At 41.6% G+C, this 26,852-nt stretch overlaps 1 protein-coding gene across 3 annotated transcripts in view; it reads right to left on the bottom strand.

Moving 5' to 3' along the window:
* GNPAT (glyceronephosphate O-acyltransferase) overlaps window positions 1–26,852 on the bottom strand; it is a 38,043-nt gene that overhangs the window by 3,604 nt on the left and 7,587 nt on the right. For 2 of the 3 annotated variants that reach the window (XM_077813371.1, XM_077813373.1), the window contains exons 2-12: window positions 24,549–24,740; window positions 20,309–20,485; window positions 18,624–18,753; window positions 15,930–16,057; window positions 15,561–15,636; window positions 14,596–14,747; window positions 14,373–14,503; window positions 12,100–12,323; window positions 5,563–5,808; window positions 4,396–4,475; window positions 1,691–1,831 (exon numbers count right to left, since the gene is read on the bottom strand). In XM_077813371.1, coding sequence (XP_077669497.1) covers window positions 1,691–1,831; window positions 4,396–4,475; window positions 5,563–5,808; window positions 12,100–12,323; window positions 14,373–14,503; window positions 14,596–14,747; window positions 15,561–15,636; window positions 15,930–16,057; window positions 18,624–18,753; window positions 20,309–20,485; window positions 24,549–24,740 — 1,677 coding nt within the window. The remainder of the gene's footprint in view (window positions 1–1,690; window positions 1,832–4,395; window positions 4,476–5,562; window positions 5,809–12,099; window positions 12,324–14,372; window positions 14,504–14,595; window positions 14,748–15,560; window positions 15,637–15,929; window positions 16,058–18,623; window positions 18,754–20,308; window positions 20,486–24,548; window positions 24,741–26,852) is intronic. The other variant, XM_077813372.1, reaches the window with a different exon arrangement.

The raw sequence follows: 26,852 nt of genomic DNA on the forward strand, positions 1-26,852 counted from the left end.
ATGCACAGTGGAAAACATAATCCCAACTGTACATATAAAATGATGGGTCTAAATTAGCTGTTACTATTCAAGAAAGATAGATCTTGGAATCATTGTGGATAGTTCTCTGAAAACATCCACTCACTGTGCAGCGGCAGTCAAAAAAGCAAACAGAATGTTGGGAATCATTTGGAAAGGGATAGATAAGACGACAGAAAATATCATATTGCCCCTTTTTAAATCCATGGTACGCCCACATCTCGAATACTGCATGCAGATGTGATCGCCCCATCTCAAAAAAGATATATTGGAATTGGAAAAGGTTCAGAAAAGGGCAACAAAAATTATTAGGCATTTTGGAACGACCGCCGTATGAGGTGAGATGAATAAGATTGGGACTTTTCAGCTTGGAAAAGAGATAACTAAGGGGGGATATGATCGAGGTCTACAAAATCATGACTGGTGCAGAGAAAGTAAATAAGGAAGTGTTATTTACTCCTTCTCATAACACAAGAGCTAGGGGTCACCAAATGAAATTAATAGGCAGCAGGTTTAAAAACAAACAAAAGGAAGTATTTTTTCACACAACGCACAGTCAACCTGTGGAACTCCTTGCCAGAGGATGTTGTGAAGGCCAAGACTATAACAGGGTTCAAAAAAGAACTAGATAAATTCATGCAGGATAGGTCCATCAATGGCTATTAGCCAGGATGGGCAGGGATGGTGTTCCTCGCCTCTGTTTGCTAGAAGCTGGGAATAGACGACAGGGAATGGATCACTTAATGATTACCTGTTCTGTTCATTCCCACTGGGGAACCTGGCATTGGCCACTGTGGAAAGACAGGATACGGGGCTAGATGGACCTTTGGTCTGACCCAGTATGGACGTTCTTATGACCCTGACCGCTATGATCTAACCAATAACTGACATGGTTTCACAGTGGTGGGAATTTGCTATCCTCTTCTAGCATATTTATTTTATTTAAGAAGTGTAAAGAGTTATTTAGTTTTGGTAGGCTTCGGCGGGGGGAGAGAATTAAAATAAACACTGACAGGGCGAAGAATTCCCACACAGGCTTTGGCCAAACATACAACCAACTTCTGCAGTTTGCATACTATCCACTTACATATGCTAAAGAAGTCCTCCTTCTAAGGACTGGCAATTAGCCCATTAACAACAGATTCCCTGAGAAGTGGGCTTTATAAATCCAGAGGGAATTATTTTCAAGGGAGAGGGCTAGAGCTAAGGGAACCAGGTAGCCTACCCTTCCTCTTTTGGCTGAAAACCTCATTTATTTTTGACTTGGGCACTTTTTGTGCTGGGACCTAAACAGAACAAGGTGTTTGTTGTTCTGGATTTCTCTTCTTAAATAAACTGCCCTTCACAGGGCCAGAACACCAACCCTCACATGCAGATTCAATTGTATAAGATACCACAGCTCCAACTAGCCTGTCATAAGACCCTTAGCACTACCACATAAAGTTAATTACCCTGTCATTTTTTTTTTAAATCTGTGTCATGAGAGGGAACCAATCTCTTCACATCATTGGATAAAACTTACTACTACTATGTATCTTCTCCCTTCCACTCCCACCCACGCTAATATTTAGTGTTTGTACCACAGAAGAACTATGACTCATGTCATTCCCCATGGAAATTATGAGTTGGAGACGGGAGAGAGTAGGTGCAAACTTTGTGAAGAACTGTGTACCTGGTAACCTTCCATAAAAGGCCTGAACAGAGCTGCCAAAAAAGCTGCTACAGAATTTCCTTTCTCTGTAAAGAAGATTTCCTGGGGAGTCACTTGAATTACATCACATTTTGTAAGCAGAAAACATCCTTCTTCAAAGTCCTGTAGGACAAAGGAAAAACAGTGTAATTGGTACTTTTCCCAACTAGGACAAGTGCAGCTAAGTCTCCTCATGAAAATAAAGCACACAGCTACCATCAGCCTGCCACTGAAGTTTCTGAAAGAAGTTTTCTAGACACTCTCAGATATACCAAGAATCAATTTCTAAACAGGTATTGAGTTCATATTTTCACCAAGTTTATATTCTCAAACTGCGAGCCTCATAATAGAATGGCCTCTCTATCTTCACAGGAAGGCCTCTGGGACCTTGTCTTGTCTAGGAAAGAAGTTGGCATTACATTAGCCTACATCACTTAATCTAGGACTTTGTCCCAGTATGATGGGTGTTAGCTGGTCCTCGTGGTCAACCCGAGGCTCTCCGCTAGCATCAATGACAACCATCTAACATAAAACATGTTAAAATCTCTCTGGAGTAGGGACCATGCCATGGGTGAAGTGGAGTTAGTTATCATAAGGTCAAACAAAACTGGTTTTCCTACTTAAGATAAGGCAGGAGATTTTCAAAGACATAAATGACGTTTAGGCACCTAACGCCTATGGAAAGTCAATGGGAATTCAGTGCCTAAATTTCTGCCAAGGTCTGTAAAAGTTCTATTTCTGAAGTAGTGCTTTGTCACCAGCTTATTTTGGCTCAAAAAAGACTGGTTACGTTAATCTTCCAGTTCCTGGTTTGCTTCTGGAGATGAGCATTGTCTCTGAACTTTTCCAGTTAGAAATAATCATTACATTAAATTTGATATTTCTAATCAGCAAACGGAGCAAAAAAAGTTAATGTACATAAAATATTCTAGTAGTGCTGTCAAGCGATTAAAAAAATTGAATTGCAATTAATCGTGCTGTTAAACAATAGAATACCATTTCTTTAAATATTTTTGTCTTCTACATTTTCAGATATACTGATTTCAATTACAGTACAGACTACAAACTGTACAGTGCTCACTTTATATTTATTTTTATTACAAATATTTGCCCTGTAAAAAACCAAGAAAAAGAGTATTTTTCAATTCCCACATTACGAGTACTGGAGTGCAATCTCTCTATCATGAAAGTTGAACTTACAAATGTAGAATTCTGTACAAAAAAATAACTGCATTCAAAAATAAAATAATGTAAAACTTTAGAGCCCATAAGTCCACTCAGTCCTATTTCAGTCAGTCACTCAGACAAACAAGTTTGGTTACAATTGGCAGGAGATAATGCTGCCCACTTCTTGTTTACAATGTCACCTGAAAGTGAGAACAGACATTCGCATGGCACTGTTGTAGCCAGCGTCGCAAGATATTTACATGCCAGATGTGCTAAAGATTCATATGTCCCTTCATGCTTCAGCCACCCTTCCAGGGGAAGTACGTCCATGCTGATGATGGGTTCTGCTCAATAATGATCCAAAGCAGAGCAGACTGATGCATGTTCATTTTTATCATGAGAGTCGGATGCCACCAGCAGAAGGTTGATTTTTCTTTTTCGGTGTTTCAGGTTCTGTAGTTTCCACACCTGAGTGTTGCTCTTTTAAGACTTCTCAAAGCATGCTCTACACCTTGTCCTTCTCAGATTTTTGGATGGCACTTCAGATTCTTAAACCTTGGGTCGAATGCTGTAGCTATTTTTAGAAATCTCACATTGGTAAGTTCTTTGCGTTTTGTCAAATCTGCTGTGAAAGTGGTCTTAAGATGAACATTTGCTGAGTCATCATCCTAGACTGCTATAACATGAAATATATGGCAGAATGTGGGTAAAACAGAGCAGGGGACATAGAATTCTCCCACAAGGAGTTCAGTCACAAATTTAATTAACACATTTTTTTAACGATCATCATCAGCATGGAAGCATGTCCTCTGGAATGGTGGCCGAAGCATGAAGGGGCATACGAACGTTTAGCATATCTGGAACGTAAATACCTTGCAACACCAGCTACAAAAGTGCCATGCGAACACCTGTTGTCACTTTCAGGTGACATTGTAAATAAGAAGCAGGCAGCAGTATCTCCCGTCAATGTAAACAAATTTGTTTGTCTTAGCGATTGGCTGAACAAGAAGGAGGACTGAGTGGGCTTGTAGATGCTAAAGCAGGGATCGGCAACCTTCGGAACGCGGCCTGTCAGGGAAATCCACTGGTGGGCCAGGACAGTTTGTTTACCTACAGCATCCACAGGTTCGGCCAATTGCAGCTCCCACTGGCCGCGGTTCACCGTTCCAAGCCAACGGGGGCTGCGGGAAGCGGTGTGGGCCAAGGGGTAGTAGTTTTATATCTCACCTGAAAGACTCTTCTTTCAGCAGCACAAGCCCTTTAATGCTATATGGAGAAACTGCTGCAAATCTTACTCATGGTAGAACTTGGCATTTACTGAATGACCTACACTTGGTTTTCCTTTGAGATGTTCTTCCCATGTACTGATCAGGCTCACTCCTGCTTAGCGGAGATCTGACAGATCTCAGGCTCAAAGAATTTGACACAGAACTCCCATTACGGAGACTCCTAAAGCTAATCCATCATGCACCCAGATAAAATTACATGTACCCTTATTTATTTACACAGGATGGTTTTACCTTCAATGCAATGCCAGGGAAGAAGATGAACTCATCAGAAAAAATGTCTCGCAAGAAGTTGAAGCAGCTATAGATTTCCTCTGGGTGGGCGGGGGGGGGGGGGAGGAGGAAAAGATAAGGTTAAGGATATAACATTGTTCATTTAAGTCATTTGTAAAATAAAGGGTGGGGGGAGCCTTCAGTGTAAGAGGAAATTTTTAACAGGGCACAATTAGCACAAATGTTTTGACAAAAAAATATAAGCATGTGCACAGAGACTGATTCAACTTGAAATAGTATCACCTATATACTTTATGCAACTAATCTTAAAAAAAAGGGGAAGAAGTTGGTTGTATTTGTGCAACCTCCCTGAACATACAGGAAATACTGTAGATGTTTAAAATTAATCTTTGCCAAATCAAACATTTCCTGTTTAAAAAAAGGTATCGCAAGTACTGAACAAGGGAAAGTGCTGACTGCTACAATATTTCACTGAAACAAGCAAGGAGATGGAGAGACAAACTGCACTCTGTGGGAATAAATCTAGGATGCAGGTAGTGTCAGAATATGTGTACACACACTCAAACACCTGAACAGTCAGAGCAAGGCCACGTCCACACTAAACTATTCCACAACCCTATCAAACAGCATTCAGACCTTACTAAAGGAAGTAGCGTGTATCAAATACTGCTCCATATACCACAACCGGAGCGTGGAAAGCTATTTACACTGTCTGTTTGCAGGAGTTAGTCCTCCCAGGCAAGCTCCCAGTGCAAATCAGAAGCCAACAAGAGAAAGGCCTGCAGAGTATCTACTTTCAAATCAGTAATATGTCACAGATCAGTATAAGTACTGTCAGGAATCATGAGAGTCACATTAACTTGTCCCATGACTTAATACATTGCAAAAACATCTGCCGTGGTTCCCAGAGGAATGCTGTAACATGGCTGTGAAAATGGGTTAGCTTTGTCCTAGTGTGAAGAGGGCATTAAAAAAGCTGGAAAAAAAAAAAAAAGAAAGAAAGAAAACCCCTCAAACTCTGATGCCAGTGGGCCTCACTCTGAATGTTGGTGTAAATATTCAATTTGGTTAGCACCCCGTGACATCAGCAGGCACTCCAGGTGCCCAACACCTCTGACCTCTGATCAGGTCAACCTCCCTTAGAATATGTTAATATTATGAAGTTACCTTTTCTGAAACTTTGCGTCATCTGCAATGCTACAGCCACCAGAGACGGGCGCACAAACACATTTAGCAACTGGTTCCTGTAGGCCCCACACATGAGGATGGAGAGCGCCTGTTTAAAAACAAGCTCCTCTGTAGCTCCAGCCTCCATTCCCATGTCATTTAAAACCACTTGGCCATTGACAAGGCTCACAATGTTGGAGTGCAGGGCAACGCTGGACGTGATTGCTTTATTGGCACATAGATTATCTAGTAAAAGGACATAACACTCAGGCACATGCTAAAGGAAAAAGTATGTACAGAATGTATATTACATTATATTTTAAAACCCAGAACAATTTTTACCTCTAGGAACACTTAGAAACCTGTTCCAGGATGATCCATGTTGGAAAGAGGCAGGAAAAAACATAGGGTGAGGTGGAGACAATAATTACAGGCATTGCTGGAACTACAACCTAGACCTTACCAGTAGGGCCCTACCAAATTCACGGTCCATTTTGGTCAATTTCATAGTCACAGGATTTTAAAAATCATAAATTTCATGATTTCAGCTATTTAAATCTGAAATTTCAGTGTTGTAATTGTAGGAGTCCTGACCCAAAACAGAGTTGTGGGTGGATCACAAGGTTATTGTAGTGGGGGTTGTGGTATTGACACTTTTACACTTCTGCGCTGCTGCCTGCAGAGCTGGGCCATCAGTCAGCAGCTGCCACTCTCTGGCTGCCCTGCACTGCTGCCTTCAGAACTGGGCAGCCAGAAGGCAGCAGCGCAGGGCCGCCAGAGCATGGCAGCTGCTGACTGAGGGTCCAGCTCTGCAGGCAGCAGCACAGAAGGAAGGATGGCCTGGTATGGTGTTGCCACCCTTACTTCTGCGCTGCTGGTGGTGGGGTGCTGCCTTCACAGCTGGGACCCTGGCCAATAGCTGCCGCCCTCCAGCCGCCCAGCTCTGACGGCAGTGTAGAAGGAAGGGTGGCAATACCCCCCTAAAATAACCTTGTGTACCCCCCCACTCCCTTTCAGGTCAGGACCCCCAATTTGAGATACGCTGGTCTCCCCTGTGAAATCTGTATAGCATAGGGTAAAAACACACACAAAAAAGCAGATTTCACAGGGGGAGTCCAGCTTTCATGGTCCAGGACGTGTTTTTCAGGGCCGTGAATTTGGGAAATAGGAAGTAGTCTCCTTCCTTCTCTGCAACCAAAAGTGGGTAACCACTGTTCTGAACCTCTCAATGGAGAACACAGATCTACACTATTAGACAGGTACACTGCATAGCTCTGTTCACCACATTTATTTTAGATCTGCAAACATACATTTTTAATTCTCATCTACCCTTCTGTCAAGGTAAAAGCAAATTCCCACAAACCAAAGATCCCTCACACTCACCTTAAACTAAAAGTAGTAAAAATGGGACCATCATGCATAACACACCTGCTTACAGAGATAACAGACTGTACCCAAGCTCAAAGTTCCACTTGCTTCATAAGACATATCCCTGGCACACTTTTTCAAGAACAGTTTTACTGAGAACGCTATTCAAAGATGTAAGTGAGTGTTTGCAAAGAGGAGCGTATAGCAGATAAAAAAAAAATTAAGAAAAGCACATCCCAGAACTGTGGTATGAGATCAAAAATATACAGCATATGCACAGCCTCTTCCACTCAAAAAGCTTAGCTTGAGTTATTCTACTTTGACTGATTCAGATATTTTAATTTATTTAAACTAATTGTTTCAAAACATTCTCAGTGTAGAATATGAGACAATATTCTTTGTCTGACCAGAATATACTAACATGCAAGGGAATAGACAATAACCTTAAACTGAACATGAAGAGGTAAAACATATGATCATAGGATTGTGTGCATGCCAATCTACAGGACATTGAAGGGGTACATTTGTTTCTTTTAAAAATCAATTTTAACATAACCTTCATCCCCAAGCAGCTAGTGGCTTATCTGCTGCTTCAACGTGTCGTCCTATCTTTGCCAGTGCACTAAAGTTGCTCAACTGGGTGAGAAGTGGTGAGGCAGACAGGTTGTTTTGCAATCCTTTAATATAGTTTTCTTACACATAAGTACATTTCAACAGTAGATAAATAAGCCCAGTGTATTACAAACAGCTACTAACTACTTCAAATAAATAACTCAAAGTAAAAAAAACCCAAATGTGTAATCATACCCAGGGCTTGTCTATGCTATGGGGGACTATACCAGCATAGCTACATCACCATGGCTATGCTGGCATAAGCTTGTAATAGAAATGGAGCCTACACTCACGGAAGGGGTTTCTCTGTTACTGTAGGAACATCATCTCCCAGAGTAACAACGGCTACATTGATGGAAGCATTCTTCCATTAGCCTAGCTGCATCTATGCTAGGGGTTAGGTTAGCATAGTTAGGTCACTCTGGGATGAGGATTTTTCATACCTTTAAGCAACATAGCTATATCAACTTACAATTTAAGTATAAACCAGGCCCCATAAAGTGGCCAGCGCAAAATAGTGGAATCTGCTCTATCATCAGTCTTTTGTCTTGCATTTTGACAATATAGGTTGCTTATTTTAACAGTAAATGGAGGTGATTCTGCCATTTAGTTTTACAGAACATGGAGGGCCAAAGAGACCACTGCTAGCAGACATGGTCTAGGAGATGAGTACCGTGGGCCAAGCTAGGACCACAGTTTTTGACTGCTGGGATGCTACCGCTGCTGATCTGTTAAAAAAAAAAAAATTGCTGATGTGCCACACAAATGCTGCTTAAATGCCTGGATCCCTTCAATGCATCATGAGTAATATACCTGCAAGTATATATCAGTCATATCATATATTTAAAAAAATCTGGTTGCTGAGTGTTCCAGATCACAGAATTTCAGACCACATCTGGAGGTCTGAAAACTTCTGTAAAGCAACCAAGGGCTCCAAAGATACAAACACCTAGTGGAAGAACTTTTCAGAATCCAGAATACCACATCACCAAGTTTAAGGATAAACTCACGGGGAAGGAAAAAAAAAAAAGAAGGAAATTGAGAATCTGTGGTTTGACATTTTACAGCAATTTAGATTAGCTGTTTTATTCCTGATGAACTACAGCCCTCAGAGGGAGGGAAGGACCATCAGCAGAGATTGTCATTGCTTATAATTTACATTACTGTAGCATCTAGTGGCGCCAAGTGATATCAGATAAGATATCAAAGCTTCACTTTGCAGAAGTGCAACAACATTTTAATGCAGGGGTGGGCAAACCTTTTGGTCCGAGGGCCACATCTGGGTGAGGAAATTGCATGCAGGGCTATGAATGTAGGGCTGGGGCAGGGGTGCAGGAGGGGGCTCAAGGCAGGGAGTTGGGGTGTGGGGTGCAGGAGGGGCTCAGGGTGAGGGCTCTGGCCCGGCGCCGCTTACCTGGAGCGGCTCCGGAGTGGCAGAGGCATACACCGGGGCCAGGGCAGGCTCCCTGCCTGCCTGCCCTGGCCCCAGCACCGCGCTGCTCCAGAAAGCAGCCAGCACCGCGTCCCTGCGGCCCCTGGGGAAGTGGGGGCAGACGGCTGAGCGCGCTGCCCTTGCCTGTGGGTACCTCCCCCGAAGCTCCCATTTGCTGCGGTTCCCCGTTCCCAGCCAATGGGAGCTCTGGGGGAAGATACCCACAGGCAAGGGCAGTGTGCTCAGCCCTCTACCCCCCGTTCCCCAGGGATGTGGTGCCGGCCACTTCCTGGAGCGGTGTGGGGCCCGTGGGGCCACGGGGGTGGCAATCCCGCGGGCCGGATCCAAAGCGGGTCATAGTTTGCCCACCCCCGTTTTAATGGAAGCAAAAATTATTAGAGAGCTCATTTACAAGAAAATGTCTATGTTCCAGAGCCCAGATTATACTTATAACTAAGGTTAAGATTATGTATTTTTTAGTAAAAGTCAGGGACAGATCACAGACAAACAAAAATTCTCAGAAGCTCGTGACCTGTCCCTGATTTTTACTAAAAATACCCTGGGGGTTGGGGAAGGACAAACAGATCGCTGCCAAGGGCCTGCGGCTGCTCCAGTCCCACCACTGCTCCTGCGGCACTGGCTGACTGCTGCTGCTCCAGCTCCAAGGGGCTGACCCAACCCCAGCCACTGCTCTGGCATGCTGGGGACCATGGCTCCGGCAGCCTTGGGGCTGGTGGCTGTCCCAGCAGTTGCTGCTCCTGCAGCCATGGAGCTGACACTGCAGTGGCCCTGCCAAGAAGTCACAGAGGTCCCAGAAAGTCATGGAATCCATGACAGAATCATCTCCTTATTTATAACTAAGGTCCTACTTAAACTGCGATGTTGCAGAAATTGCAGATCCCACAATATTAGGCTTTCACCACAATTTTGTTAGCCCCAGGCAGCTGACAGTGGGAGTTCCCTCTGTCAGTCCCATGCATTCATGACCGTAATACAGTTGCAGCTAAATGTCTGCTTATAAAAAAAAAAAATTAACAGCATAATATTGAGTGTTCATATAGTTCCAGCAAATTTTTCTTAAACAAATAGGTCTACTCTGGCTTTTCCAAATTACCACAAAATAATGAAAGGTCCATTATTACTTTTCCACAATTTTCCATGTCTTGTCTGCAACTCAACCACAATTATTTGACAGTCATACCGCAGTTCAAGTAGGGTCTGTCTTATAAACATAATTTTTTGTTTTAGTAGGATTGTTTAAAACAAAACAAAACCCTGCAAAATGCCTACATTTGGAGTATTCTTTAATTCACTTTGCAATAAGGCTGTTGATTCGGGACATATATCATTTGGGTAGTTATTTTTACTGGGCTTCCAAAGGCAGAGCTTTCCTTCAGTCAAAAAACTGAAGTATCCGGAGGGAAGAGAGATGGGTTGTTTTTTTGTGATGGACAGTTCTGTTACAGTGTAGTATGTCTATTTTTGCCCTGCAGTTAGGGCTGGATTAATGCAGGGATTTAGGGGCTGCAGCCCAGGGCCCTGGGGTAAAGGGGGCCCCAGCACAGCAGGGCTCAGGCAGGCTGCCTGCATGCCGTGGCCCCACGCCACTCCCGGAAGCGGCCGGCTGCTGGCATGTCTCTGCAGCCCCTGGCAGGGTGGGGTGGGGGAGGCCGCTCTGTGCACTGCTCACGCCCCCAGCAGCGTCCCCACAGCTCCCATTGGCTGGTTCCTGTCCAATGGGAACTGTGGGGGCTGCATTTGCGGGCACAGGCAGCACACGGAGACACGCTGTCCCCCTCCCTGCCAGGGGCGGCAGAAACGTGCCAGCAGCCAGCTGCTTCTGGGAGCAGCATGGGGCTATGGCAGGCAGCCTGCCTGAACCCTGCTGCACCACTAGCCAGGAGCTGCCTGTGGTAAGTGCCTCCTGGCTGGAGTCTACACCTCGCACTCCCTCCTGCACCCCAGCCTCCTGCCCCAAGTCAGAATCCCCTCCTGCACCAAACCCCTTCCCAGAGCCCACACCCCTCAGCTGCACCCCAACACTCTGCCCCAGCCTGGAGCCCCCTCCTGCACCCAAACTCCCTCCCAGAAAGAAACTAATATAACAGCTGTTTTAAGGTAAGAAGTAGGCTATTTTGAATTAACTTAATTATATTCTACATGTTAAGACTGAAATGTAACCACAGAACGGCTTAATGTTAATTAAAAGACAAGTTTAGTACAGCATTAATAGCCTCGATGCTATAATTGTGATAATTTTGTTTTAAATTAGGAAAAAGACTTGTATACAGGGGTGCCACAAAATCTAATAGCCCCAGACCCACAGGAGAGTTAATCCAGCCCCGCCTGCACTGTGTAAAAATATTCCCCCTTTTGATTATGTACAAATGAGCACTAGAGTAAAGACCTGCTTGGACTATAGTTTATATATTTGAGAGACTTTGAAGAAAAACTGTCGTCTTAATCATATAGTGTAAACTAAGTTCTTTATGTATGTTACTACTTATACACTGAAGCACGAGACTGGATTACGCTCATCGTTTTGGCTTGCATAGCTCTCAGTGGCTCCCCATATGAAGTATCATGAGCCACTTTAAGGAGAGGTTAAATATAAAGAATGCTTAAATTAAAGAATTGGGCAGGAGAGCGAACCCTGAGGCAGGCATAAACACTCTCAAACTATGGAATAGAAGAAAAAAATAAAAATCAAAGTTGTAATGTGACTTTCTGTGCATGTGTTCGGGAGAGTTCTTGATTACAGGGGCAGTTTACATTACACTGGATATCAAACTTTAGACTTAGTACTGTACTGAGCTCCTGTTGCAGCTCAGATAACGTTCTGTGACCCATGCTTTCAAAAGTTAGGGTTTGGATAAAGAAACAATATTAGGCAAATCTCAGTACTGTTTTAATATAATTATACTGGAGTTTCTCCCCCTTTACCGCTTCACACCTCAAAAAAGTAGCATATCTGTTCTGTCTCCATATGACTGGATTTTCAGTCAAAATTTTTTGATCAGGACTAAAACTCCTAAGCTCGGCTTTTAGTACTGCTTCAACATAAATAAAACTCACTTCACAGTGTAACTTTCCTTAGCAAAAGAAATATAACTTTCTCTGCGTACCAGGCCACTCGAGGAATCCTCCAAAAGCTTGCGTTAAGCCTTTCAGCCAAAGTGTCTTTTCAACCAGAAGTTCAAAATCTATGGCTGGCAAATTCTGGAGCAGGACAGAAGCAATTAATACCCAGGGGCTCAGAACCATGTTTTCTATCTGTAGAAGCTCTATTTTGTAGGCTATATCAGTAACAAATTCCTGGATATCCTCAGATAGCCTTTGGGGAAGATGCCTGAAAGGAAAAGTCGAAATAACATAATACATTACAACCAAGAAGAAGCTCTACATCCTAGGATATAATTTATATCCTAATCCCATTAGTCCTGTACTGTACCCATATATGTATGTTTTCTCACATAGATACTCTTCTGCCCATTGTACCCACAGTACAGCACCTAACACATTTGGGCAATTATGCAAGTACACGAGACCTAAATTATGAAGCAAGGCTTCCAGATCTAAGCAAGACTTATGTTAACTGATTACAAAAAATCATTCAAAACCTTCCACTTTATTGAAAAGATTCCAAAAATACCATATAATGTGAAAATATATTGCTAATGCATATTGTCTGTTTGCATTATAGCAAAGAAATATCACACCTGCCAGGATAAAGCAGCTCAAAAGGAGGGTAGCCTTTCTGGATTCTATGTCCAGCTTAGGGAGAATGGTTGTTTTTGTGGATTTATGCAATATAAACACATATTTGCAACTCCGTGGGAAAAGGTAAATTTTGCAGCTAACAACATGGTTACATATTTGCATTATGTATGGGGCTTTGATTTTGGGTGTTAAACAATGGTAAACCCTTCACTCTCTCCAGAATGCTCTATTACACAAACATTCTCTCACACACTTAACTCCTTAACTACATTACCCTCCACACCACCTCTTTTAGACACTGAAAATGACTGAAAGCCAAAGTTGGTTTGTAAAGAGAATGTAGTAAATTTCCAGAGTTGGCCTGAGGTTCTTTCTGCCCCGTGCAAAGTAGAAAAATCTTTCCTTCTCACAGCTGTAGTGTCTGCCTTACCTGTGTTGGAGGCAGAGACTTGGATGAATATAAGCTGGAGGAAGCAGAGTCCAGACAAGACAGAGGCAATGATAGCATGCAAGGGGAAAAGCATCTAGATGATCAGGGTAGTGCGGATGAATCCCCACAATAGTGGGGAATACAAATCCTTTGCCAAGAGGTTTGCAGTTAAGAGGTGCTTTTAAATATCCATTTTCTGTCTTCCTGGGAGCTCATCATCTCGGACAGATGGATCTTGAAAGTTGTATCCACAGGTTACTCTATCCAGTTCAGCTTCTTTCTGCTCCCTCGCCTCCTCCCGCCCCTTCTACAGGGACCCCTCCCACAAGAGTCTTCTGAGGCAGGAGGTACAATCCCCCTAACACTGGGGCCGATCAAACCTGTTCCACGGGACTTCATTGGGAAAGGATTCAATGCGATTCCTGGTCCCAAAGAAAAATGGGGTGGAGACCAGTTCTGGATGTCAGTATACTCAACACCTTTGTTCACACCCAGTGGTACAGAATGGTAATCCTAGCAGCGATCACTCCTTCTCTTGGCCTGGGAGATTGGTCTGTCTCCCTTGACCCCCACGATGCTTATTTCCATTTAGCCATGAATCCTTCACCGAGACATATCCTATGCTTTGTGGTGGGCAGAGACCACTGTCGATACCACATCCTACACTTCAGCTTTTTCATCGCTCCAGGAGCTTGGGGCTATAACGTCTGCTATCCTCAAACAAAAGCCATGAAAATCTTAAATTCCAGATATCAAATTGGGAAACCATTCATCCTGTCAGAAAATTACCACTTCCTGGCACAAGGACACACGCTGTCTGCAATGAAGAAGGTGGCAGTGGTGGGGGAAGAGGAAGACCTGAAATGGTGAAACAACTGAGATACTTCAATTACTGACAACTCTCGATGGTAGAGCTCTGCATTTGAGAGCCTAGCATGGCACATACATACATCACCATAATCTTGAATAGGGTACTCAGTGACACTCACAAAACAAGTAACAAAGAATGAGCTTCTTCAGAAATACTTGATCACCGGAATCACACTAGTGCCTGATTTTTAGAGAAACACGGCTGAGCTGCCTGAATGGTCAGATCAAGTAGAGGGGAGAAGAAAGAAAGAACCTGACCTGCTCCCAGCATGGAGATGAAAAGAAAAATGCTACTCTCCAGCCTTCGCTGTTTCACATGAGTCAAAAACAAATTATGGATTTGAACCCAAACTATTGGGAGATCAGATGTTCTGGTACCTTGGGACCAAGTTATGAGGACACCAATTGATTCTGCCAGATGCCAATGTTCTGAGTGATACAGGCTGCCCAAAATACACATGTATGCTTCCAAAATTGTCGCTGAGGATTTTTCTGGCTTTCAACAACCCCTGAAGTGAGGAGAGGGAAAAATGTGAGTTGATATTGCAGGGATATACAGAGAGGCAAATACATTGTATTATTATTGAATATATTTACATACAGATGTAGACTCTTTGGGCTTAGGGACTCCTAAAAGTTCATATGCATAGAGGGATTCTTCTAATGTCCTGTCATAGCTGATGCTGACTGGAACAAGGTAGGTGTCAAAAACCTCTCGTTTAAAAAATGGCTCCATCACAATACTGAGAAGACCTGTAAATAGGTGGGTGAAGGGGGAAAAAAAAAAAAAACATTCTGAGGCTTCTGGAAAGGAAATTAAGCTGAATTGCAATTGAAAGGAGGCATCTGGTTGTGTACCAATAGACAAAAACTATGTTAGAAGATACGCTTTGTGCTCACACGATGCAGATGCAAGCATAAGCCAAAGTTGCTGTCTGTGCTTTAAAACAATGCAAATGAAAAAACTGTTACATTTGATCAAATACCTGTGCTGTATTTACACAACAATACTACTGCTTTGCATTCACATAGCATCTTCCATCCAGCAATCTCTCAGCACTTCTGTGATGATAAATAACTGTTGTTACACCCATTGCAGATGGGAAGCAGGGAGAGGTTAAGTGATTTGCATCAGGCCACACAGGGAGGCAGTGTGAGAATCAGGAATCTTGTATGTTTCTATTATTTGTATTGTGGTACCATCTAGCAGCCCCGGCCAAGGAACAGGAGCCCCTTGTGCTCGGACGTATACAACACAACACTAACCAGTACAGTAGGCTGGTCTGGAGGCCTACAGGACCATTCCATACAGCTCCTGAATTTGTCCACCCCACAACAGACTTGCTCTACAAAATGGTGTCCTCCGTGCAGTGTGACCTCACACACACCTCATGTGCGATGTTATGCCATTTGGTGCCACACAACTACACATGGTCACTGAAGACGTTGGACCACCTTGCTACTCTCCCACATTCTATTGTTTTGGTTCCCCCCAGCAACCCAGTAAGGTACTCTAGTGAAAATCCCCAAATTCAATGAAGATTTTAACTTTTTCAACCAACGTACCAAACTTTGGAGTCAAAGTCTTCGCGGTGCGGCTTCTGGTCCCCTCGAGAAAAAATTCAATTGGGGCATAGCCATTCTTCAAAACAAAACAAAAAAAATAAGTTGATTGGGGGAAAAAAATCAATATGATAATGTTTAATCTTCTCTCTCCACATAGTAAAAAGGCTTATTTTAAGCTGGGAGTCACGCAAGTCTAACATCAGGCATCACTACACCTACATGCATCCATCACCTCCAAAGCAGCATATAGTTAAATTAACCAAATAAAGTTTTTTGCATTAATGTATCTTTCATAGAACACATGTGCCAGTAAGGTCAACTAATGCTTTAAAATGTACTTTTAAAAAAATTGTTCAGTAGTTTATTTACCCTTATCATTGTTTTTACATATTCAGCAAAAACTGCCCAATAGAGTCTGTTCCCACTGAACGTACGTCGCATAAAAAAAGCGCCTGACCTTCGTAGCAGCTCACCAACTATTTTCATTCCTAGGAAATCTGGGGGGAAAAAAACAAACACAAAACTTATTGATTGACTGTGCCACCGAATATTAATCAGTTTCCCTGAAGCTCTGACCTCAGCTGTTGCCATAAAGGACTAATCCTTTGGGGATGTATTGTAAATATCTTCCATTAGCTTTCAAGCACCACACACACAAAAAAATCTACACACAGTGGGTCAAGTTTTTGAATTCTGCATTTGTATGTGCAAAGGGGCACTTACAATCACAACGATCTCTTCTGACATTTAGATGACCAAACTTGAAAATCTGGTCATTGTTATACTGACACAAAGTCCATAGTAATTTCAGGCTTGGTCTACAACGCCAACTTATGTCGGTATAACTAAGTCGCTCAGGGGTGTGGACTTTTCACACTCCTGAGCAACACAGTTATACTGACCGAACGCCCACACAGCGCTATGTTGACAGGAGGGCTCCTCCTGTTGACATAGCTACCGCCTTTGGGGAGTACCTATGCCAATAGGAAGAGCTTCTCCCTTCGGTGTAGGTAGCGTCATCATTAAGCATTGCAGTGCTGTAAAATGTAGACAAGCCCTCAGTAATCCTGAGAGGGAGCAACACATCCATTTAAATATATTCTAATAGATCCAGAGCTGATGTAAGTTGGCCTAGCTCTATTCAAGTCAATGAAACCAGGCCCATTTACAATAGTTGATGTCTGGCTCGCCAACTTTATGAGGCATGGAAAATAGGAACTTGAAACTACAGCTGTTATGCGTTTCCTAGTCTTGAGGAATCAGGATTACTCCTTTCTGGGTTTTGGCAAGTTATTTAGATCACTTGCGTTATAACAACGAATTGTTTGGGGAGTCACATAATGCAGGAGAGTTTGAAAACAGTTTGACCTGTTAGATTCTTGGATCTTCTTCTGATGCACTATATTTGGGAACCTTTTAAGGTTGCACAGTGAATGTCAAAGTCAGTAAACACAAAAGTTACAGTTCCAACAGCAACATGAACTTGGTTGCCATGAATATCTTGTATAACTTTATAGTGCAGTACAGAGTAAACGATAACACACATATTAAGGTACACATCTCACTAGAAAGAGAGGAATAGAACATATACATGTGCAATACAGTGAGCTCAAAGTTTCAACCTTAATTTCTGGTGACTAATCTTAACATATTAAAAATATATTTGGGATTTAATGTCTTATATTGAAAAAGAATAAAGAATAAAATCTGTAATCACCATTAGTGCCTAACACACCTTAAATCCATAGTGTGTTGTAAGGCACAGTAAGTTCTGAACATAGCTGAGGAATTAACGTATATTGCAGTGCCATAAATGACTTAGGGTGCATTCATTTTGGTCTAACTCTGCTCCCATTAACTTCAATGGGAGGAAAGTTAAGCTAATACAGAGTACTTCTGAAAACTTTGTAGGATAGTACCACTACTATCATACAACAATAGGTGTATACCTAATATATAAAGTAATTGCCACATCTGCAGCACCTTGCATGTGAAGAGCACAAAGTTAAGTCCCTAAGACTGAGCGCTACCTACTGACATACTGAAAAGTGCATAATAAGGTCTCAGCTAAAGCTGGTTGAAAGTTTTCTCATGCAATATTTTTTCTGCTGGAAAATGCTAATTCATCAAAAGCAAAACGTTCTGTGAGAATGTGTTGATTTTGACAAGTCTTAACAGAAATCAGAACAGGTTTTCAATTAAATCTTACATGGTTCCCTGCCAGCGCACCTGGTCCCTCCCACCTCCCAAACAGCCTGCTCGGTGGGCTACCAGGGAACCCAAGCTCCCAGTTCTCCAGTTTGCTTGTTGCAGAGCCATGGCTCCCACGACTTCCAGGCTCCTGTGTCCTCCTCCACAGCTTGCCTGCTTCCCGGGGCTTCCCAGACTCCCAGCAACACACCTATAGCTACTCGGGAGTCCCATGGTCTAAGCTCCCTGGCTCGCTGCTGTGGAGCCAGGGCTCCCAGGCAGCTTGGCATTTCATTTGCACAAAAAATTTTCAAGATTTTGGATTTTCATCACGGGAGATGAAATTTTTTCCAAAACCTCACTTTTCTCAGGAGCAGTCAGAACCTTTTTCACAAGATCAGATGCTTACAGGGGCACTTAAAAAAAGCCACGCACAGCACAACAGATATATGAAAATGTTCTACTGCACATATGCAGCTGCCAGTATTCAATCATACCAAATCATCCTCCTCCAAACCAATTTCCCCTCCCGCCCAACTTGCTCAAGTAGATACTCTTCAATAAGTAATAGTCACATAACAAGTTTCAGAATCCAGCTTCAATTATCTGCAAGTATAGGAAAAAACATGGCAACTTTTTAAAGTGACATAAGTATTTCCCCCCACCATTACCGAGAAGTGCAGTTAGTGGGATTTTGCTCAAACGTGCTATAAAAAAAATTCACCAATGAAGCTTGTCAGAACGTTTTAACCATATGAAAATGGGGGGTTATTACAGAAGTTATTTCAACTTTAATGCTGGTAGCTAGTACCAGGCACCTGCTATAATAATATCTCTGCATCTTGAAAATGGATTGTTAAAAGAAATACTTGCCCATTCCTGCAGCAATGACGGGCAGAGCCAAGTCATATGTGTATAACAAATAAGATAGCATCAGAAAATCTATATAGCTTCGGTGACTGGGCAGCAGGACAACTGGATGCTCCTGAATGGCCTGTTGTAACTAGAACAAACACAAACAATATTTATGGGAACCCCTTTCATGGAAGCTATCACTGCAAATTCCAACAAGATCTCAGAATAGAATGGATTTTGTTTCAAGATGACATTATAGTGAATTTCATTAGAGGGTGGTCCTTGTGTTTATCAGTAGTCTGTAATTCTTTCAGTTTTTGCTGACATACAACTTGGAGCTACAGTAACACTAGCACTGGACCCCATATCAATCTAGAGTTTCTCAAAGGAGAACTCCCCTTTAATCATATATCTAGCAGGACCACTCGATAGTGGGAGATGGGTCATGGAAGACTGCTGACATTTAACATGTGTTCTGATTGTCTTAATGAGTCACTACATTTCAGTATTTTGTTTTGGGGGCATTCATACAACATATGGAGAAACATGACCTTTACTTTCTATTCCTTCCAACACCCCTCTGAAGTGCTTTAATATATTTTGGATATTTACTGAGTTAGATATAACGGATATAGATTATAGTGAAATTCTTTGAAATACATATTGATAAGCTAGCTTCTTATTCTCTCAGGCATACCATATACCCATCACCATGGTGTAACTCCAACCAGGTTCCCATGTTTCTATTAGTCACCAATCCCATTCTTCAGTGCTTATGACCATATCCCACTTCATCATGGGTCCAAACTTTACTTCTAGAACCTTTCTTTGTCAGCGCCTACTACTAAACATAAATTAAAGAAAAAAAATGGGCTTATGCCTTTTAGAAACAAAACTTCTTTCATAAAGTTTCCCCAAACACCATAGAGAAGTTACTCTTATGCAATTTTATTTTAATTTAATTAGGAATTCAGGCCCTGTTCAGTAAGACTCTATACTGACCAAGGAACTAATAAAATGGTAACATCATAAGAGAGTGAAAACTGAATGAATGAGGGGAGGAAAATATTTAGACAGACTGTGTCTTTGTTTTGTTAACTATTTAACTTCAAAGACTAATTAATATTCTGGAGAAAGGAAATCTTCAATAAAGATTACTCCCACCATTTCAATAAATGCATGCAAAAGCTCACACGCAGCTTCTGAGCCTGCCAACAAGTCCTTGGTGGGGGGGATGGGGGAGGGGAAGCAAAGATCAGACTTGACATTCTTGATATTTCCAAGGGAAACACCAAGAAAAAACCTTGTTAGGCCTCTCTTTATACAGAATCAAGGGTACAAGCACAAATAAAAAAAATTCTTTGTAGGTCATCTTTAGGAGTTACTGTTTTCTCGGTTTCAAAATTTGTCCCAGTCACAAGCCTATCTAATAGCTCTGTACAATGGGATAAAATGCATGAATTATTTAAATCTGCTGATACTTGTGTACTGAAATTAGGAGTTTAGATTCTCCTTTGAATTCTTTATTCACATCTAGGTTTCTCCCTTTTTAATTGTTGAAAAGGATAATCCTAGTTAACACAGGCCTTGCCACTTTTATTCTTTAAAACTTTTGAATCTATGAATTTGGGTGAAGATTGCGCGTCTATGCCTGAGTGAGTAATATAACCACCAGTTATGTCAGCCTTTATACCAATACTTACTTTCTGAATTCCTTCTTCATTCACACAAACCCTCTGGAAAAGGCGTTTAAATATTTTGCTCAAACTAAAAGCAAAAAATCGAATAGCTCCTATGTGTAAATTGTGACCCATCTCATCCAGGATTTCAATGGCTTCTTCTTGAATAATATCAGTGGACTCACCCATCTCTTTTGATAGCTAAATAAAAAGCAACAATAAGATCAAAAGTCATTTCCCATAATTTTTTTTTAAAAGACTGTTCCACAAACTATAACTATTATTCTGTCAAACTAAGAGAAAGGTATTAAAGCCAATGAAATGTAATACATTCTAAATGTTTCAAACATTATTTTGGGGAAATGTGGGTTCTGCTTTATAGGACAGGCATAAACCTAATGTTACCGATTCCGTTTTATTTCAACAACAAAAAAAAGTAAAGCGTGAACTCCTCTGAAACACAGTAACTTAAGTGATTACCTTCTGAAACATAAGTTTCATACAAAGGCTGTATTTATATTTATAATAAGCCATTAGGATGCACTGGCATATATACGTTATACTAGATTTGTATTTCTTTTAGGAAGCTTACATTTTAGAAGAGGATTTATTAAATTGCCTTTCTGACAAATGCATGCTTTGGTCTTCTTTCACTGATTAATAAAAAGTTAATTTTAAAAAGCCAGTATTCTTAAGACACATTTGTAGAAAAGTTTTAAAATGCTTTTGGGGTAAGATTTTAGTTACCCGGGGATATCCACTCCATTACTCATGCACTTCTTTGTAATGTATCCTTTTGGCAATGGCTAGCTGAAATGCATACAAAGTACCATCACTACAAATGTTGCATATTGATGTTCAGTTTTAATTGTTGCAAATCTTTCATTTGGGAGATTGTTACTATGGAATTAAAGAGTGGGAATCTCCTTATTCAGTATATTGACTCAAAAAACATTTAACCTAAAAGATACTCTTTATGATTAAACAACTAAATAAGGAACATGCATGTTATAAAGGCATGGAGGATGCAGTGAACATCAGTGAATTAACCATGTCTCCTTAGAGAGGTGTACACTATTTACCTTATTAGTAATGTTTTCACTTCTATAACGGTCAAGAAATTTCTCTTCTCCCACCCTCCTCCATCCCAATCAAGTGGCCATTTCATTATCAAATCGATGCATTCAAACTTCCTTCTCTACATAATTTATTTCATCCTGAATAGTTTCAAGTCTAGCACAGCCCGATTATTTTAGCAACACAGAAGAAACCAGCGACTACCTTCTCTAACCCCACCAAACAAAAATCAATATTTAACAGGAAGTAGATTTTTATTATTTATTCAGGGCAGGCACTTTGTTCTCCTTCATTCGTAAAATGCTTACCAGCACACCTATCATTCATGAATAAATAATTATTAATTTATAGAGTGCATATCTCCTACAGCAGCTAATTACTTATGCCATAAAACTAGGAAACAAGAAACCCATATAAACCACAAAAAAAAAAAAACAAACAAACAAATGCAACTCAGCTCATACCCTGAAATTTTCTAGACCAGTTCCAGCAAATTGCCAAGGAAGAAAATTCCAAAGATGGTGGGTGGTTCACTCAAGTGAGTACGTTTTCCCCACTCAGACAGCAGACTGTTGTGCTCTACACCAGCTGTAGCTGGCAGATATATTCCCAAGACAGCCCCAAGTAGAGCATCTTGCAATAGACTGAAGAAGAAATGTTTGAGAGTGGACTGTAACTGGCAAGATCATTAACCTCCAAGGATGAGTCTACATTGCAGCTGGGAGTATGCCTCCTAGCCTGGATAGACAGACTCATGCCACCTCTACTCAAGCTAGCATGCTAAAATAGCAACGTGGACGTTGCAACAGGGGTAGCAGCTCGGGATAGCCACACAAGTCCAAGCCTGCCGATCCCCAGGTCTGAGCTTGGATGGCTAGCCCAAGCCACCACCTCCATATTGATATTTTTCATTCACTAGTTCAAGCAGAACTAGCATGAGTCTGTCTCCCGGGGCTGGAAGACTCGCTCTCAGCTGCAGTGTAGACATACCAAGTGCGTGGGGGATTTCTGAGTAAGGGCTTAACCACCACTTGTTTCAGCATTGCTGGCAGCTTGCCCTGCTGAAGAGATGGTACTGAAATTAGAGGAGGAGCTGGTAAGTAACCCTTATGTTTCAGCTGCTAAAACGCTTTCCACTATAAAAACAGTCACAAGAACCTTTTAAAAAGAAACTAACAGCTCCATGGTTTGCAGCAGCTTTTAAAATGCAGCTGGGAGAAAGCCATTGGGCTAGAGAAGAGCATTTTCTTTGTCTCATGAAATTCCATGCAGGGTTAACATAAAAACAGCCATACTGGGCCAGACCAACGGTCCAGCTAGCCTAGTATCCTGTCTCTAACAGTGGCCAGTGCCAGATGCTTCAAAGTGAACGAACTGAACAAAGTGAGTGATCCATCCCCTGTCATCCAATCCCAGCTTCTGGCAGTGGGAGGTTTACGTACACGTGGTGCATGAGGTTGTGTCACTGACCATCTTGGCTAATAGCCATTGATGGACCTATCCCCATGAATTTATTTAATTCTCTTTTGAACCCAGTTATACTTTTGGCCTTCACAACATCCCTTGGCAACCAGTTCCACAAGTTGACTGTACATTGTGTGAAGAAGTACTTCTTTTTGTTTGTTTTAAACTGCTGCCTATTAATTTCATCAGGTGACCACTAGTTCTTGTGTTACGTGAAGGGGTAAATAACACTATCCTGTTAACTTTCTCCATGCCATTCATGATTTTATAAACCTGTTTCATAACCCACTTTAGTCATCTCTTCTCTAAAATGATCAACCCCAATCTTTTTAGTCTTTCTTCATATGGAAGCTATTCCATACCCCTAACCATTTTTGTTGCCCTTCTCAGAAAATAATATATTAGAAATGGAAAAAGTATAGAGATGAGGTAACCAGAACCGCATGCAGTATTCAAGATGTGGGCATATCATGGATTTATAGAGTGGCATTAGATATTTTCCTGTTTTATTATCTATCCCTTTCCTAATGGTTCCTAACATTCCATTAGCATTTTTGACTGCTGCTGCTGCCTATTGAGCGGATGTTTTCAGGGAACTATCCAAGATGACTCCAAGAATCTCTTTCTTGAGTGAGAACACCTAATTTAGACTCCATCATTTTGTACATATAGTTGGGATTATTTTTCCAATGTACATTACTTTGCACTTATCAGCATTGAATTTCATCTGCCATTTTTTTTGCCCAGTTTAGTGAGATCTCTTTATAACTCTTCACAATCGACTTTGAATTTATCTACCTGGTGTAATTTTGTATCATCTACAAATTTTGCCATCTCACTGTTCACCCCCTTTTCCAGATTTTATAAAGCTGTTAAACAGCACAGATCCCAATATAGATCCTTGGGAGACCCTACTATTTATCTCTCTCCACTGTGAAAAGTGACCATTTATTCCTACCCTTTGTTTGGTTAGCAGTTATAAAGTGTTAAAAACTGTCATTTCCCCTACATTGCCATTTGTCCCCATCACCATCCCCTCCGTGGACCTAATACATCATCCGTGTCCTACCCCATCCGGGAGCACCAGACAGGGCAGGAATTCCTTTAACTTCTCGGGAGGGGCGGAAGGAAGGCAGCCAAGCCAGGTTCCCACTCACAACCTCCTGGATCCAGCAGCCCACCTGAGTCTGGGATAACGGCCTTCTCTTGCTGCCAGCTAATGCAGTGAGTCCTGTAGCTCAAGCAGTAGCAGGCTGTGCTGAAATGCTGAAAGTTCAGGCTTCAAAACCTGATGATGATGCATGAGGGGAAGGAGTTGTTACAGTTGTTTTTACTAATTGTTTCCAATTTGTTTTTACCATTCTCCTTTAAAGAAAGCTAGGAAATTTCATTAAAATGTATGCTTATGTATTTTATAATGTTGCTTTCTTTCAAGACCCATAAAAAAAGTCAAGCAGGGTGGATAAACTGTGCAACATACTGGCATGCTTGTAAAATCAAAACACTGCTTGGAGATCATCTATCATAACCCTGTGGGTAAAACAGTGTATTTATTTTGCCTGCTAGCAAAGGGTGGTGTTCAAGTTCTTGATTTACTGGTCTTTCCAACAACAAATAAATAACCTGTCTGACAGAGATTAGAAAAAGGATTCTCCCCTCCTCCCACACAATGTCTATCTGAATTTCACCTACTACGAATTAGAGACTCGATGTTTGGTCTCACCTGTTTGATAACATACTGAACTTGCTCAGACTGCACAACACTATTTTTAATGGCACTTGGTTTGCAAGCTGAAAGTCCTTTGTAAATGACAGGAGTGTAACATTTCATTGCATATCGCAGGTCACTGGACTGCCGCCTCTCCTCCAAGATATCTTCAAACTCATCCCTTTTCTTTGATGTGAGTTCTTTCTGCTGGGAATATGCAAACACAGAATGAGACCATATCTTAAACCAGCCAATGGTATTCTTAGATATATCAGTTAAGCTTTATTCTGCTGTCATGTAATACTTTTGCAATGTTTGTTTATTGAATGCTTAAACAAATTTCCCATGCATAAACAAATATTACAGAGACGTAACCTTCCCCACCAAAAAGAGCTTGGCAGAACAAATGGGCTTTGAAAGTCAACAGGGACCACAGAAAGTGCCTTGCCTCCAGCATCTTCTTAATTAAACTAATGGGTTGTGACTTAAGCACTTCTGATTTCAACTATTGCAATTACATGCAAGGAATGAGGTGATCTCTGAGATATCCAAGATGCAACCCATCTAAGGCTAAGGATAAATCAAACTGGAAGACAGTGCAAATCAGGGAACACAAGTGTAAAAAGGGTCCTTGAATGAAACACCCTTTACCCAGTGCAAAATGCAATGGCCAGTTTGTTAAAGTTTCTGGGTCGCTTGAAGTGCAGGCTCATGCAATACATACTGTATTATATTTATCCATCTGGAGGTGAGAAAGGCATGGATCACCACGGTAAGCTCCACATATAAAAGAAGAGGACCTGACCTCCCTCTGGCCAAACACAAATAATAAAAAGAAAAGGCGTACTTGTGGCACCTTAGAGACTAACAAATTTATTTGACAATAAGCTTTCGTGAGCTACAGCTCAATGCATCCGATGAAGTGAGCTGTAGCTCACGAAAGCTTATGCTCAGATAAATTTGTTAGTCTCTAAGGTGCCACAAGTCCTCCTTTTCTTTTTGCAAATACAGACTAACACGGCTGCTACTCTGAAACAAATAATAAATAGATTTTTTTGGCCACTGATACTAACTCAGTATCCTGAAGCAACGGTGGATCCAACAAGACCTCAGGGAGAAAAGCTGAACAACAAAAGGCAAACTCTTCCATTTGAAAGGGATATTTCCTATGCCAATTGCTCTGGCTAGTCCCCTTAGTCTTGCTGGGGCTGTATTTCAGCCATCTCGCACCCATCAAAACTCAAGCAGCAGCAGCGCCAAACTCTAGGCAAATCAATTAACTGCACTGGCTGGACTCAAATGAAATGGAAACAAAACTGACAGTCATCTGCACATTGGAGATATAAGACCTCATGTTGCCTCAATGTATCCCACAGAAACCTCACAAATATGTTGAGCAAGAAGCATCATGAGATAGAAGCCTGCAGCAACCAACACAAGAGGACCCTTGAGGCAGACAGGCACCACCTTCTGTGCTCTCTTGGCCAGAAAAGAAAAGAAGTCACTCATCCCTGCCAGTGACCACACCAATACCTTGCGGTCAACACAATCAAAGGTAGCTCACAGACCTAGAAAGGCATGGGTCCAACTCAAGTGGTGGCCTGAAGAAGAGAGATATAAATGTTCCCATGTTGCATTTAGGAACTAAAATAGTATATCTATTCATACTACAAAACTCATCCTATAGCCTGCACCCAACTTTTCTGCCTGTATCAGATATGTGGGAATTTCAAACTCATCTGACAGAGGTGGGTATACTGTAAACTCTTTGTTCCAGGGAGAAAAAAAGCTATATTTTCTACCAACACCACTGGGCATATGAGATAGCAAAGGGCACAGTAGTCTCCTGCATGCATCACAGATTCACAGCTATCTCAGTACTGCAGTAAAAACCCCAGCTGCTACTGAAATAGGGCTTGATTCAAGTCCACTGAAATCAAATGGAGTCTTTCCAAGACTTTAGTGGTCATGGACGTGGCCCATAGTCCCCAGGACTTTGTTCATAATTGAAAACCATGTGTGAGGGGCGTGCAAATGGCAGGGAAGTCCCAATTATATTGAGATTGCTGGCAGCTACTATCTAAAAAGTAATAAAAAAAATACTGTATGTGTGATGTGGCTAAGTTAACCTTGCTATTAGAACCTTTACTCTTACATTTTCCTTATTTGCATTCCAAGTTGCAACTAATTTAGCACTACTGTAGTTTTTTGCATTTTGTTTCTCTTTTTTTTTTTTAACATAAAAGAAAAATAAAGCAAAGTGCCTTAGGCTATGGCACTATAGAGATGCACAACTCCACAAGTCTTAAACTGCACCAA

The sequence above is a fragment of the Eretmochelys imbricata genome, chromosome 3, assembly GCF_965152235.1.
Source record: "Eretmochelys imbricata isolate rEreImb1 chromosome 3, rEreImb1.hap1, whole genome shotgun sequence".
Lineage (NCBI taxonomy): Eukaryota > Metazoa > Chordata > Testudines > Cheloniidae > Eretmochelys > Eretmochelys imbricata.